At 38.9% G+C, this 12,013-nt stretch overlaps 1 protein-coding gene across 3 annotated transcripts in view; it reads right to left on the bottom strand.

Annotated features, from left to right (window-relative positions):
- The window catches only part of ctnna1 (catenin (cadherin-associated protein), alpha 1), a 193,499-nt gene that overhangs the window by 61,568 nt on the left and 119,918 nt on the right, over positions 1–12,013 (bottom strand). For all 3 annotated transcript variants that reach the window (NM_131456.2, XM_073921163.1, XM_073921162.1), the window contains 2 exons: positions 9,349–9,459; positions 97–278 (listed from right to left, as the gene is read on the bottom strand). In NM_131456.2, the coding sequence (NP_571531.1) occupies positions 97–278; positions 9,349–9,459 (293 nt within the window). The remainder of the gene's footprint in view (positions 1–96; positions 279–9,348; positions 9,460–12,013) is intronic.

The following is a 12,013-nucleotide window of genomic DNA, read 5'->3' as shown; positions in this document are numbered from 1 at the left end:
TGTACGTGACAAATTAAATTAAAAATTAAAATCCTCTAATGGTGTATTGAATCTGACAGGCAGGCGAGCAGGAAACAGGGCGGTTTTTACACTCACCTGGTGAAGTCTGTCATCTCCATCATGATCATGCACATCTGCTTGGCCAAGACGATGATGTCATTTCCACTGTCATCCCACTTGGACACCTCTGCATCCAGCTTGCTCTTCTCCTCCTGGAAACTGGCCACCTGCTCCGCAATCTTCGCCTTCTGCTCCTGGGGTAGCTGAGCCATGATGGCCTGCCAATTCCACAGAGAAAGCTCATATATAACAAAGCGTACATAAATCTGCTGATCTACGACTGTTAATGAGGAAAAGAGATGACAAAGGATATGCAATTAAAAAGAAAATTGATGTTCAATCCCGTTTTCCTTCTCCTTTTCTTCGCCTCGCTCCTACACCTTCCTTTGTCCTTCCCTCCTCTCGCTTTCTCTGCCTCATTTCTTGCATGACCGGCCCGGGCGAGCAGGAGAGATTTTACAGCTTTGGCTGGTGGCGTATGGGCTATGAAACATTCCTCTAATTCTGTAAAAGGTTCACAACCTTTTAGAACTATGCTGAGCAATGCTTTCTATGGCCTCCGTAGTCCTACTAAACCCAACTGAAGAGGCCATTCGAATGTGCGATACTGTATTCTGCACATTAAGAAACCATTAGCATAGATTTATTTAGTTTAAATAGCTAACAGTGTTTAAACCAGGTGTGATGCAATACGCAAACAATCTATTCTGTGCATGTAAATTTGGAAATGTTATTCTAACTAGCAGTGTCAAGATAGAGAACATTATATTGGTTGCTTATTTCGGAATTTATTCATTCACTTCATTTCGCCGCAGTGAAATGAACCACCAACTATTCCAGCATATGTTTTACGCAGTAGATGCCCTTCCAGCAGCAACCCTGTACTGGAATCACCCATACACACACTCATGCACTACGGACATTTTGTTTTACCCAATTCACCTATAGCACATTGGTCTCAAACTGGATTCCTGGAGGGCCGCAGCTCTGCACAGTTTTGCTCTAACCCTAATCAAATACAGCTGATCCAAATAATCAAGGTGCTCAAGACTACTAGACTATTAAGCAGATGCGAGTTGGAGGTGGTTGGAGATAAACTATGCAGAGCTGCGGCCTTCCAGCGATTGAGTTTGAGGCCATTGGTTTAGACTTTGGGGAAACCAACACGAGGAGACCATGCAAACTCCATATAGAAATGCCAGCTGGCCTTGCCAGGATACTAACTTTACAACTACAGGAATCTTGACCTTCTTGCTGGGAGGCGACATTATTAACCACTGAGCCACCATGCTGCCCCTATTTGAGTTCAATTTACTATTAAAATCAAGTTTAAAAAAATAACAAAATGTACAATGTTTTTAATCAGCAAGGCCATATTCAAATGAAAACTGTAAACAAAACTAGAATTTTGTCGCCCAACTAAATTAACTATTTTGAATGATAAAAGAATTAAAACAAATGAAACAAAAAAATCATTAGTGGAATTACTTCTAAAGTACTATAATAAAAATTTACTAAATTGTATTACTTCAAAAAATGTACTCGAACAGAAAACATTTTATACTACTACAGCTGGTCGCACACCAGTTGTGTCACTCAGTGTTGCGCTGCGACGCACATGACAAGTAACGCACACCGGATGCGCACATTTGCATGTTATTTAAAACAAATCTATTCAGATGGGGCACTGTGGTGCGGCAGAAATATGAACCGTGTCCTGTCCAGCCGCCGACTTGCACGCCGGTGTAGGTACCCGGATAGAAATCTAGACTTGAATTTCAAAAATGCATGGTGCTGCATGGCACGGCGCATACAGCATGTAACCCCTGTACTACTACAATTACAACAACAACAACTACAATTACTACTACTTCTAATAAAAATAATACAACTACTACTAATAATAATCAACAATTACTGTATTTTTTATTACATAAATGCAGCCTTGATTAAAAATGTGTTAACGCTTTAACTAATGGAGCATTATTTTAATGTTAGTTAACGTATTTACTAATATGAACAAACAAGTAGTAATACATTTATTACACCTTTGTTAACGAACTAATGTTGGCTCATGTTAACTCACAGTGAGTTATTGTTAACGAGCACAACTGAATTTTAAAAATAAATCAGTAAATGTTTAACTGTGGCTAATAAATGCTTTATAATTAGAGCAGGGCTGAAAAAAACTTAATGGTTTTTATATGGTGTGCAAGTGGCGAGCATGCTCACATTTTTCAGGTGCACCTTACATTTACATTTAGTCATTTAGCAGACGCTTTTATCCAAAGCGACTTACAAATGAGGACAAGGAAGCAATTTACACAACTAAGAGCAACAATGAATAAGTACTAAAGGCAAGTTTCAGGTCTGTAAAGTCTAAGAAGGGAAGTGTTAGTAATTTTTTTTTTTTTTTTTTTTTTTTTTTTGTACAGTTAGTGTGATTCAAATAGGCAATTGCAGATTAGGAAGTGAAGTGGAGACTAAATAGTTGAGTTTTTAGTCGTTTCTTGAAAATAGAGAGTGACTCTGCTGTTCTGATGCAGTTAGGGAGTTCATTCCACCCACTGGGCAGATTGAGCGTGAGCGTTCGCGAAAGCGATTTTTTTCCTCTTTGGGATGGAACCACGAGGCGACGTTCATTCACAGAACGCAAGTTTCTGGAGGGCACATAGATCTGCAGAAGTGAGTGCAGATAAGAAGGTGCTAGGCCAGAAGTCACTTTGTAGGCAAACATCAGAGTTTTGAATTTGATGCGAGCAGCAACTGGCAGCCAGTGCAAATGAATGAGCAGCAGAGTGACATGTGCTCGTTTAGGTTCATTGAAGACCACTCGTGCTGCTGCATTCTGGAGCAGTTGAAGAGGCTTGATAGAGTTAGCTGGAAGCCCAGCTAGTAGAGAGTTGCAGTAATCCAGTTTGGAGAGAACAAGAGCTTGAACAAGGAGTTGAGCTGCATGTTCAGATAAGAAGGGTCGGATCTTTCTGATGTTATAGAGTGCAAATCTGCACGATCGAGCAGTTCTAGAAATGTGGTCAGAGAAGTTTAGTTGGTCATCAATCGTTACTCCAAGGCTTTTCACCATTTTGGATGCAGTAATGGTTGCCCCATCCATCTGGATTGAAAAGTTATGGTGTAGAGTCGGGTTGGCAGAAACTACAAGCATTTCCGTTTTTGCGAGGTTCAGCTGAAGATGATGATCTTTCATCCAGTGCGAAATATCCAACAGGCAGGCTGAGATACGAGCTGGAACCGAGGGATCATCAGGATGAAAAGAGAGGTATAGCTGGGTATCATCAGCATTGCACCTAATAGAAAACACCTAAACTTACCAGATTGCTGCGAGTGCACCGCGATTTATGCAAGAAGACCAAACCAATCTGCTTCACGCATTGTATGGAATATACACATTTTGATAATAACGGTAGAGTAATTAGCGTAGACAAACACAGATCACTTAAATACTGCAGAGCTTTTTCATTCTCTTCATAAAACTTGAAAAACAAATAAAACGACGGTTTGTCCGATTGTCACCGTCTGAGAAAACGGTTGTTGGTCGCCAAGGGATCGCGATTGAAAATGCTGAGCGAAACCACATACTTTTCACATTTTAGACGTAACATGTGAATGGTGTCGAGTTGACTCAGGTCAGAATAACAACACATGCGAAAAATTAGTGCCATATAGCAAAAGTAAAAAGATTGTAAATTTTAAAAAAAAAAGGATATAAGGATGTTGCCAGAGCGGCTTTTTGGTTTCTTTTCTTGTGCATCCCAGACACTAGTACCCCATCTAAAATATTTGTTTGGCATAGGGCTAATGTAATCAACTTCACAATTTGTAATGTTGCAGGATGTATTTGAGCAATGATAGCTGGTTCATTAACTTGCAAGCTCAGATTTGATCATCATAATTAGTTTTGTTGACAGTTTGACATTTATTGAATCATTATTATTGACATCTTACAGATGTTGATCTATCAATTAACAGATGTTGCTTTGATTGTTCAGCATTTACACTTCACCCTTGCACACACTTTGTAACATTTTTGTCAAGTTTAAGAGTCTCTTTAACACTTGTTTATTTGATAAGACATAAGAGACAATGTATGTATATATATATATACATTTTTTTTTTTTTACTATTGAAACTATTTGCCTAAGTAATGTTTGTAAATTATTATAATTAAATAATTATCAATACCAAATGATATGAAACATTATATAGTTATTTTGTTTTTCGCTGCATCACCCAGCCCTATTACAAGATTAGTCTTACTTAGTAAATGTTAGTAAATACATTAACTAATGGACCATTTTTCTAAAATGTTAACAAAAATGTCCTTAAATCTTACCATCTCATATTTAAAATGCAGTGTATATCGAAAGTATTTATGTATACAAACATTCAGAGATGTTTGGGTAAAATTATAGTATACGTGCTGCATCACACCTCGTATGCTGAATTATCTTTAAATTTGGAGCTCTGGCACACACATTAGTGCATTAGCTGACTGACTGGGATTCCCAGTGGGGCTGGGGACTAAATCAAAAGCCTCTGGGGGGGAAGAACAGGAGGCCGGACAGTGATTACAGACTTATATAATCACATTCTCACTCAAGCACAACCTCCACAGCCCTGTTTTCAACAACTCTAAACAAAAATATACTACACGCTTCCCTGGCAACAACGTTCAATGGGAAACGCAAGTCTTCTGCAGCACTTTTATCTTCAACAAGAGCTTTCTGTTCAAGACTTGAGCTGCCATCCCCTAGACGATTAGGGATGAATATTTTTGTGTTATTTTTTAGTTTTCATCAACAAGCTTACATCACTGTATGCGGCCTGTAATTATACTCGTTCAAGCTTGAGGAATAAAGAATAAGCGACCGACAGAGTGGATGTAAACATGAAAAAATTACAAAGGGCTGTGTGATATGACGATACGTATTGCATTGACAAAATAAAAAGCCTAACATCTATTATGCTTTGCAGTTTATTTGATGAAAATACATTAATTATGGTGTGGCACCTCGGTTGGCACTGTCGACTCACAGCAAGTTGGTCACTGATTCAAGTCCCAGCTGGGCCAGTTGGCATTTCTATGTGGAGTTTGTATGTTCTCCCCGTGTTGGCATGGATTTGATCCGGATGCTCTGGTTTCCCCCACAGTCCAAACACATGCACTATAGGGGAATTGGATTAACTAAATTGGCCGTAGTGTTTGAATGTGTGTGAATATGACTCTATGGGTGTTTCCCAGTGCTGGGTTGCAGCTAGACATGCATCCACTGCGCAAAACAAAGCGGAATAGTTGGTGATTCATTCCGCTGTGGCAACCTCTAAGAGACTAAGCTTAAGGAAAATCAATTAATGAATGACACTAATTACGGTAATATAATTACACTATATTTATAGCCGTGAGATATTTTGCCGGTAACAGCACACAAAGGCCTCTTCACTTTTGTGTATTACTCCGCCCACATACAAGCAGAGCACGCTCTACAATGACAAATATTCCTGCTGTTAGGCAACAATTTACTTTTGAGGCTATCTTAGTTGAGAATGTAGTTTAGATTGCAACTATGCAGATTATTTATAAGGATAGTGCCTATTTTAAAATATTTATTTCAGCGCATCAGTGTCCATTAGTCAAAGACGATTGATGTAATGTAATGTGTATTTATATAGCGCATTTATTGTGTATGGCCATACACCCAAAGCGCTTCACAATTATCAGGGGGGTCTCTCCACTCCACCACCAGTGTGCAGCATCCACTTGGATGCGACGGCAGCCACAGCACAACGGCGCCAGTGCGCTCACCACACACCAGCTATTGGTGGAGTGGAGAGACAGTGATAGAGATAATTCGGTGGAAGGGGATGATTGGGGGAGGTCATGATTGTAAGGGCCGATAGAGGGACTTTGGCCAGGACACCGGGGTAACACCCCTGCTCTTTCACGACAAGTGCCATGGGATTTTTAATGACCACAGAGAGTCGGGAGAGTCTCATCCGAAAGACGGCGCCCACTGACAGTGTAGTGTCCCCTTCATTTTTACTGGGGCATTAGGACTCACATAGACCACAGGTTGAGCGCCCCTGCTGGCCTCACTAACACCACTTCCAACAGCAACCTACCAAGCCAGGTACTAACCAGGCTCAGCCCTGCTTAGCTTCAGTGAGTAACCAGTTTTGGGCTGCAGGGTGATATGGCTGTGGCAAATTGATGGCAGATTGATGTTGTCGATTCACAAGATGGCGCCGGGACCGCATAATTAGCCTTTGCTTAGAATATAAAAACCGTTGTGTGTTTCCTTGAGCGCGAATAAGAAGCTGAAAAACGGAAGTGTCGCGCTTTTTAAGGTGTACCGGATAGAGTCAATATGAAGCTGCGACTAAGAAACTTTATTCAGCTTCGTCCCTCCTTATCCCAAACACAACAGCAGTCTGGTAGTGATTGCTCTGCTTTTTCGGGGTTAATTATTGTGATATTGTAATGGTCGCTTAATGTTTGATATGCATTGTGTATAAATGTCATTTCCCTTTTAATAGGACTTCTTTTGTGGCTGTTGCATGTATGGGAGCTCAGTTCAGTTCTGGCGAGCTCTGAGGAGAAGTGTGTGATGGTCGCTCAACCGCTGTATCAATCTTTTATTTTAATAATGCAACATTTTATTTTGCAACGGCTGTTTGTTGTTGACTGGCATGCATGTAGTCGACAGCACTTGGGAGAAATGCATTAAGGCCAATAGGAAAATAAAAAATTATATATGTGATATGAGATGTTTGTCATGTTGCCCAGCCTTAGTCTTACAGGATTGGCCAAAAAAAAAAAAAAAAAATTGTGGATTTGTGCAACTGTTATCAGGAACTTAATAGTAGTGCTCACAGAAAAAGCTACCACTCTCACCAAGATTGCCATACAAAACATGGTCCCCATTAGCTTTTTCTCACACAATGCTGAATTTGTATGTTAATTAACTATTAATTGATTGAATTTATACTGATTAAGTTGATTTAGATTTTCAAATCCTGGTAACAATATATATATATATATATATATATATATATATATATATATATATATATATATATATATATATATATATATATATATATATATATATATATATATATATATAAAATGTAGATGTTTGTCAAAGTGCCCAGCCCTAGTCTAACAGGATCAGGCAAAATGTTTAAATGTATTTCCTAAAAATAGGTTTTGGGCCACGTATCACTCTTCCATTTGTGCAGTCACACAAACTGTTATCAGGAACTCAATAGTAGTGCTCACAGAAAAAGCTAGCACTCTCCCTAACAAGATCCCCAAACACAACTTGGTTTCTGTTACCTTTCTCTCACACAACGCTGAATTTAAAAAAAGAAAACAGGATGCCAATCATCGGCGGCGTCTACCATCACCACAGCTGTGGACCAGAGAATATATTCAAACTAATAACAAAATAATAAAAATATAGATATATATTCACTGTTCCTTCCAGCTATGTCAGGATGGATTTTCATACGCATTACCAAGGCAACAGAGGAGGATGTGAAGGGAGAGAGTGAGAGAGAGAGAGGAGGAATGGAGGTAGAGAGGGGGCGAGGTTTGATGTCTATTTTGCTGGTGGCAACATCGGGAGCTCTGTTGACACGAAATCAGTGCAGAATCTTAAAAACACTGATTCAAAGTTGCTGTGCGATTGCAACGAAGCGAAGGTGGATCCGGCCGTGACGTGAGCACATCTGACCTGCGAGTAGAGTGTTTAGCACCTCGCAATGCTGTGCAAATGGACTGTGATAAAGTTTTATTGCAGAAACACTGATGAAGATGAGAACTATCATGTCATTGGACAGAATTCATAGTTTCTACAAAAGGGATCCAATTCTCTTGCAATTTCAGAATGGAGTCTGGGTGCTTTCACACCTAGAGGTTTGTTTGGGAACCTGGTGCGTTTGCCCTGTTAGCTCGGTTGGTGTGGGCATATGTGAATACAGCATACAAGTTCAGATCCGTGCCAAATCAATCTGTCTAAGATTGCCTGAATGAGGTGGTCTCAGCTCGGTTGTAACAAACTCTAGGGCATTTCAGTTGTAGTGAGTAAGCAATACGATTCAGTGCATTATGGATATGTAATATCCATACATACATACATATATATATACATATATATATATATATATACATATATACATACACACACACACACACACACAAACACACACACACACACACACACACACACACACACACACACACACACACACACACACACACACACACACACACACACACACACACACACACACACACACACACACACACACACACACACACACACACACACACACACACACACGGCTAGAATAAAAGCAGTTTTTAATTTTTTATGAACCATTTTAAGGTCAAAATTATTAGCCCTTAAGTCTTCTGAACAAACAATTGTTATAAAATAACTTGCCTAATTACCTTAACTTGACTAGTTCACTTAATTAACCTAGTTAAGCCTTTAAATGTCACTTTAAGCTGTATAGAAGATAGAAGTGTCTTGAAAAATATCTAGTCAAATATTATTTACTGTCATCATGGCAAAGATAAAATAAATCAGTTATTAGAAATGAGTTACTAAAACTAATATGTTTAGAAATGTGTGGGAAAAAAAATCTTCTCTCCAATAAACAGAAATTAGGGAAAAAATAAACAGGTGGCTAAAAATTTAGGGGGGCTAACAATTCTGACTTCAACTGTATATATATATATATATATATATATATATATATATATATATATATATATGCGTGTCTCTGTGATGTATGTAAAATTTGGCCCACTACAACGTTTTTTTTTTTTTTTTTTTGCATCTGGCCCTCGCCTGGTCTAGAGCATCTGTACTCTGCATCTCACGCCTTCAAACCCCACCACACATTCACTGCGTGTCAGACTGTCTTCTGAGGGGCAATTCAGCTTCTCCTACCAGCAAATTCAGTTTTTACTGTTGATATTTGGTGCCAGTTAATCAGGAAGTGAGGATTCTGTTCTCTTTGACTCATTGGATGAAAAGCGCTGCTTTATTCGCACGTCTTTGAAGTTGAAGTTGAGCATAAATTTAATTTGCATATTTAGATGGAAACACAGCTACTGTAACAATTTTTATCCCCATTTCAGAACAAAATCCATCTAACATGTGAAAGCACCCTCTGACACCTTTTAACATCTCTAAGTAGCTCCATATATTGGCAAGCCGAAGCTGTGATGTGAAGTACAAAAGCCCCATTGCTCACCCGAGCGCTCTGTCCAGCAATGAGCTGATCATCTTCTGTCTGAACGCTGGTCCTGCTGCGAGAATCAAAGTCTTCAGTCTCAAAGTCCGAGTCATCCAGTTCCTCTGGGGTCTGTAGGGGGGAAAAGAGAGATATAGAGTATTAGCAAGCGCTTTCAATATTACTAGTCACTACTGATCTGTGGTAAATACAGCGACCCAGTGCTTCTCAATTAATAACTAAAGTAACCCCCACAAATATGATCTTCCAAAAGGCTTTGAATAGTTGAGTAGACATGAGAGCTTTGTTTTAAATTCAAGATGCAACACGAACATGAGTGTTTGTTTTAAAAGACAATGACCGTCTTGAGTAAAGTGTTAATGCTATTTTCATTTATGGCCTGTTTTTATACACTTTTATGGTCGTTTCCACTGTCAAAAGGTACCTAAAAGCAAACTGAACCACTTTTAGGGTACCATTTGCAAATGGTTCCTAGCACGACAAAAGGGTAACAAAAGGCTGAGCTAGACGTGCAGCTGGACGCTATTGGATTATAGACAAGCGTGACTCGAGCATACACAAGTAGAAGAATGAAATCAAAGACACCGCCATTTTTAAATATAATGCTGAGAGATTACATCGTGATACTATATAGACAAAATAACAATCCATGGTCGACCTCAGCTTTACAAACCCTATCGTTATTTTAACGAACAGCCACAAAGCCAAGAACAAAACCTGCTGTGTCTTGTTTTTGTTTTGCGAATCCGCCTAAAAGCGCTAGCAGTTTCACTTTCTCAGGAGAGCTCGCAAATCACAACTATATTTGAAATTTTCAGCTGACGATAATAATGTGCGCGTGATTACTGAAGTGCTTCTGACATCCAAACGTGTGTGTGAAGCCCAAAAAAAACAAAGGAGAAGCCGAAAAAAAACAGAACAAATGATCCTTTCAGCAACTAAACCATGAACAAACTGCCATGTTTAACTGTTATCATCACCTTTTGGACTTTTATGAACTCGGAAGGACTTTCTAACAGAGGTTACATGTGCTGGTGAAAATTAAGGATACAGATGCGAGGTTTGCACTGACTGTGGGCTATATGTTGCGTCTTGTTTTTGAACCCAAATCAGGACTAAATGTATGCTGTGTGTAGGAGACTGTAAGGGTCAGTATGTGTTCATATAAGTTGCATTTATTTATTTTTTTCATATAATTGCAGATGGCTATTTCACACTATCATCTACAGTTATAATCAAATTATGTTCATTTAAAAGTTAGTAATGAACATTTATACACAAGTATTTATAGGATTAAAGCATCTGTTTTGTGAGAAGTGCCTTTCATAAGATATATGAACGACCAGTACAGCTTTACTGTAGACATTTCCTCAAGCGGGAATGAAATCGACTGAAACTGTCATGCACCACACCACTATTGGTACCCTTTTGGCAGTGGAAACAAAAGTCTAAAAAGTCTTTTTTTCGTTTATTTTTAAGTCATGTGTTAGTTTTTTTAGTTACTATGCTCTCAAAATCATCCAGCATAAACACTCATAAAATGTCTGCAGATTATGTCTGGCACTACTGGAGAGGAACCATTCGAGAGCTCAGCGCTGCCTTGATTAGAGCCATTAATGAGTAATTCAACATTTCTGATCTTCCATAAGCGCCTCCTGCTGGCAGAGAGTCAAATTTGCATTTATAATCAGCTTGTCTTGCTTCAGACTAATGCAAAGTTAAACTCAAAAACACTTGCATCTACAGTATGTATCCCACTGGGAGAATGCTGCCACATGAAGGAAACACTGTGGAAAGTAAATAATGCTGAATCAATAATTATTAAAGAGGATTAAAATCTTGATTGATTGTCATTTACTAAGCCATTGTCATGTATAGTTGTGAAACTGCTTCACATGCAGTCTTTAGTTTGTGTGTAGTAGTTGAATGATCAGAATTGTGTGTTAGATTACGACAATTTATAGTTTAGATAAAAACAATGTTGTCTAAAGTGGCAGGAGGTAAATACATTGCATTGATTACATTATATGCTAGCAAGTGGTGACAGGAGTCATTTTTTATTGAAATATTTGTTTTAGGAAGTCATTCAAAAATGATGATGCATTCAGTATGACAAGTCCTTGAGTTACTCAATTATTCAAATGTTTTAATTCAGATTTAATCTGACTGAAAATGACAGGAAATTATTTTTTTAAAAGTTTTTAAATAGTAAGAATCTTACTATTTGGGTTGGGGGTTGACAGTGCATGCAAGGTGTCTGAAGAGCAAGGAGGGATCCGGTGGTGAGGGGTGAGAAGGGTGTGCAACTTATTTGAGGACCGGGAGGGAGATGCTTGATTTCCGGGAGATTATCACTCGTTTTCAGGCATTGAGTCCCACAAATGTATAGAGACTCCCAGAACTTCCGGGAGTCTTGAAATGTCTGAATATTACGTTTAACAACTATAGTGAGACACGATCCAGCGGTACATCCTTGATAAACTATCTGACGTGCACTGCTTACTGGAGCTCAGATGAGTGCATGACAGAGTGTGTGGCTGTGTGTGTGTGTGTGTGTGTGGCTGTGTGTGTGTGTGGTCAGGTGATGTGTTTTCAGCAGACGGAGGGCTGTTTAGAAATGCTAGGTAAAACACGATGTGGGTGTAGATCATTTTCGTTCTAAAAT

Source organism: Danio rerio, chromosome 14, assembly GCF_049306965.1.
Source record: "Danio rerio strain Tuebingen ecotype United States chromosome 14, GRCz12tu, whole genome shotgun sequence".
Classification (NCBI taxonomy): domain Eukaryota; kingdom Metazoa; phylum Chordata; class Actinopteri; order Cypriniformes; family Danionidae; genus Danio; species Danio rerio.
Note: the sequence above shows the minus strand (reverse complement) of the source record. Positions and strands in the feature narration are given on the sequence as shown.